The following is a 2,955-nucleotide window of genomic DNA, read 5'->3' on the forward strand; positions in this document are numbered from 1 at the left end:
GGATTGGGCACAAGTTAATCCAGATGTACTATACAATGTACATGTAGACAGTGGATGACCCGATCAATGCTGTCTTACTGGAATCCATTGTGCCGGGTTTTCCTTGACAGAAGGGATATCATATATTGACTTGTAGCAACGACATATTTCAAGGTAGTCGTTGTTGTGAGAGTAGTACCTACAGAAATTAAATCAGAATCTAAGATCCAACTGTAACGATTTATCTATAAATATAAAGCAGCCAGGACATACAAGACAAGAAATCAAATTTAGAGCAAATATAAATGCAACAATTTCAGTGAGAAACCAGACATTAAAAGAACAAGTATCTACACTTAATTGTGTTCAAGAGCAAACGCTTCACATATGCAGACAAGTGTTCCAGATAATTGACGGAAAACAAAATCCAAAACGGTATATTAGATAAGGAAACATAGTGATTACCGAATCATTAGCTCATAATAAATTCGTTTCAGCTCCAACAAGGATGGTATATCAGCTGGAGCCTCTTCTACTATGCTTTCACCTTCCTTAGGTTGCTTCTTCTCTTTCAATGTATTGGCATCAAAAACTCTTGGATTGATCTTCCTAGACAAGATTTGAGCACGGACATAATCTTGTCGATCTAAGCACAAACGAACCTTTGGAGTTTAAAACCAACAAATGAATGGTTCAGATAACTAGCACCATAAATAAGTAAATATGTGAAGTCAATAAACATAACACAAGATTAACAATAATGCATACTTGTTCAAGAATAAATGCGATCTTCTCAGTTTTTGCCATAGCACCAAATGTCTCCACCTTTTGTCATAAATTACATTACAAAGGATTAGCAAGGAAGAAAAGAAGTAGCCTATATATATGCAACCCAAAGCAAAAAATCGTACAGCGACTTCTTGCATAAGATCTGCAGCTTCAGCTACAAGCCCCTGCTCTTCTTTAATCTTAGCAAGCTTCTTGATCAAACGAGCCCTCTCAATTTCGACATATATCTAAACATGCAAAACACCGATGAGAGATATGTCAGTAGGATGCGAAAGTAAGAACGAGAGATAAACATCAGCTCTTTTGACTCTGAACCTTTCCAGCAGACACATTGTTTAGTGTCTTAATAAGCTCTATCCGTGTGTCAATATCTGGTGTCTGATCAATGTACTGCATTGCTTGCTGGACCATAGATTGCGCAGCCTACAGTTACAGGAACAAGTCCATGAAAGACACACAACAGAAACCCATATCGGGAAATTAGATACTTCCAAGATGTTCCACCGTATGGATATATCAGAGGGCATATTTTCTCATTTTTATTAGCTGAAGGATTAAAATGCATGTGGGTGGGTTGAGCAAGAGAATTCAGCAGAAAGAAAAAGATCTTTGAGGAACGGAACGGAGTTAAGCTTTTACAATTTCGTATTGTTTGAGATTCAACTTCATAGATTCACAATTTGATATAGTTCCTATGAAGATAGGTAGCAGAACATGAGGTACATCCAACTAAAACCAAAGAAACACTGAACACAAAAGTGCATCTATTATAGAAACTTCATTACATAAAATCATCACCTATCTGCAGTGACCCGATTTAGCAATAAAATGTAGCCAGACGGCAAATTTAAAGCTTCGGATTTGCAAGGATCAATCAAAATTATAATAACAGAGACCACACAACCAACCCATCAAACGAAAGCGGCCAACATCAAGAGTTTCAAGTTCCTTGAGTTGATGATTATGAGTTCAATTTCATAATAAAATCAGGGATTTTAAGAGAACAAGCCTATGCAATTCAGAAATTACTGGTAGAGGAAACATGCAATGGAAATTCGTGGCAGAAAAACAGGCTAAAACCACCAAACCATCAACGAGCAGGCGAATCCAACATGACATTTGGAGTCCCACAAATTTAACCCACCAACTAGAAAGATCTTAGATAATCTGCGAACAAAATCGAAGTACCTGCTTAAGCTGGCCACGCTTCTTGGACAGATTGACAATCTGTTCATTCAGGAGTTTCCAGTCCTTAGCTTCGAAACAAAGCTGAAGAATGTCAGTAACGGCCTTCCTCGTCCCAGAGACATCTCCGGCGAGCCTCATCTGCTTCTCCTCGTTCAGGAGCTGATCTATGGCAGCCTCCAGTTTCACTCTGTCCTCCTGAAAATCGCAAGTGTCAGAGAAAGAATGACACGCAAATTCGAACAAGGCAAACGTTCCTCAGATCTGAGAATTCATAGACTCACCATCGCAAACCACCGGAATTCACCTCAGAGAAGGATAATCCAAGAGAGCGAGAGGAGAGGAACCTCAGTCTTCGAAATTCAGAGTCCAGAGCGAGAGAAACAAGAGACTTGAAGAAGACGGACCCTTGAACAAGAAAGAAATGTCAGAATATTTGGGCCGATGATCCGTTTATTTGAAAAGGCCTTAAATAAAGATTTGGGCAATATGGGCTTATGAGAAAGCCCACACTTGTATTAAAATAAAACCGTAGGAAATTATTATTTTTCATGGGTTTTCTCCTTTAATTTGGTATAAAATTTATCAGATGTTGGGCTAGTTTTTACTTGTTCAAAGATACAAAATTAGGGTAACACCGCATGTTCACTCCAAATCGAAAATAAAAATATGATTTACTTTATTTGGTTCATTGTTATTGTTCGATATATACGATGATTATAGGTCGGTCCAATCATGTTTTCTTGGTTGAAAGGTATCATGTTATGCATGTATAATAATTAGAAGGGTTTCATGTATGCCATCGTATATTTTCTATCATTCATAGTCATATAGTCCAAAAACTTTTTTGGATGCGTATATTCTGCCTAGTTTCATGTGTACTACACATACGATCACATAAACTATTATTTGTGTGTATAATACACACGGGATCTCCCCCAGCTCTGTTGGTTTGAGAGTCCACTTCCTGAACAAGAGGTCGTGGGTTCAACACCCAGGGTA

The 2,955-nt window shown here is 38.1% G+C and overlaps 1 protein-coding gene across 1 annotated transcript; it reads right to left on the reverse strand.

Moving 5' to 3' along the window:
* Positions 1-37: 37 nt before the first annotated feature.
* On the reverse strand, positions 38-2,348 carry LOC104807989 (26S proteasome non-ATPase regulatory subunit 12 homolog A-like). Its single transcript, XM_010533463.2, has 7 exons — positions 2,238-2,348; positions 1,957-2,151; positions 1,084-1,191; positions 891-995; positions 748-804; positions 445-641; positions 38-178 (listed from the first exon to the last, which is right to left on the reverse strand). Exons 1-7 carry the CDS (start codon positions 2,238-2,240, stop codon positions 64-66), a joined length of 780 nt encoding a protein of 259 aa, XP_010531765.1. The 5' UTR covers positions 2,241-2,348; the 3' UTR covers positions 38-63.
* Positions 2,349-2,955: the final 607 nt, after the last annotated feature.

The sequence above is a fragment of the Tarenaya hassleriana genome, unplaced genomic scaffold (assembly GCF_000463585.1).
Source record: "Tarenaya hassleriana unplaced genomic scaffold, ASM46358v1 Cleome1356, whole genome shotgun sequence".
NCBI classification, from domain to species: Eukaryota; Viridiplantae; Streptophyta; class Magnoliopsida; order Brassicales; family Cleomaceae; genus Tarenaya; species Tarenaya hassleriana.

What these genes read in the sequence shown, in the direction of transcription:
- LOC104807989 (XM_010533463.2), bottom strand. An exon ending in AGCGTGGCCAGCTTAAGCAG is followed by an intron (nt 1,192 to 1,956) that starts GTACTTCGATTT and finishes CTGTAACTGTAG; the next exon opens with GCTGCGCAATCTATGGTCCA. An exon ending in TCGCATTTATTCTTGAACAA is followed by an intron (nt 642 to 747) that starts GTATGCATTATT and finishes TAAACTCCAAAG; the next exon opens with GTTCGTTTGTGCTTAGATCG.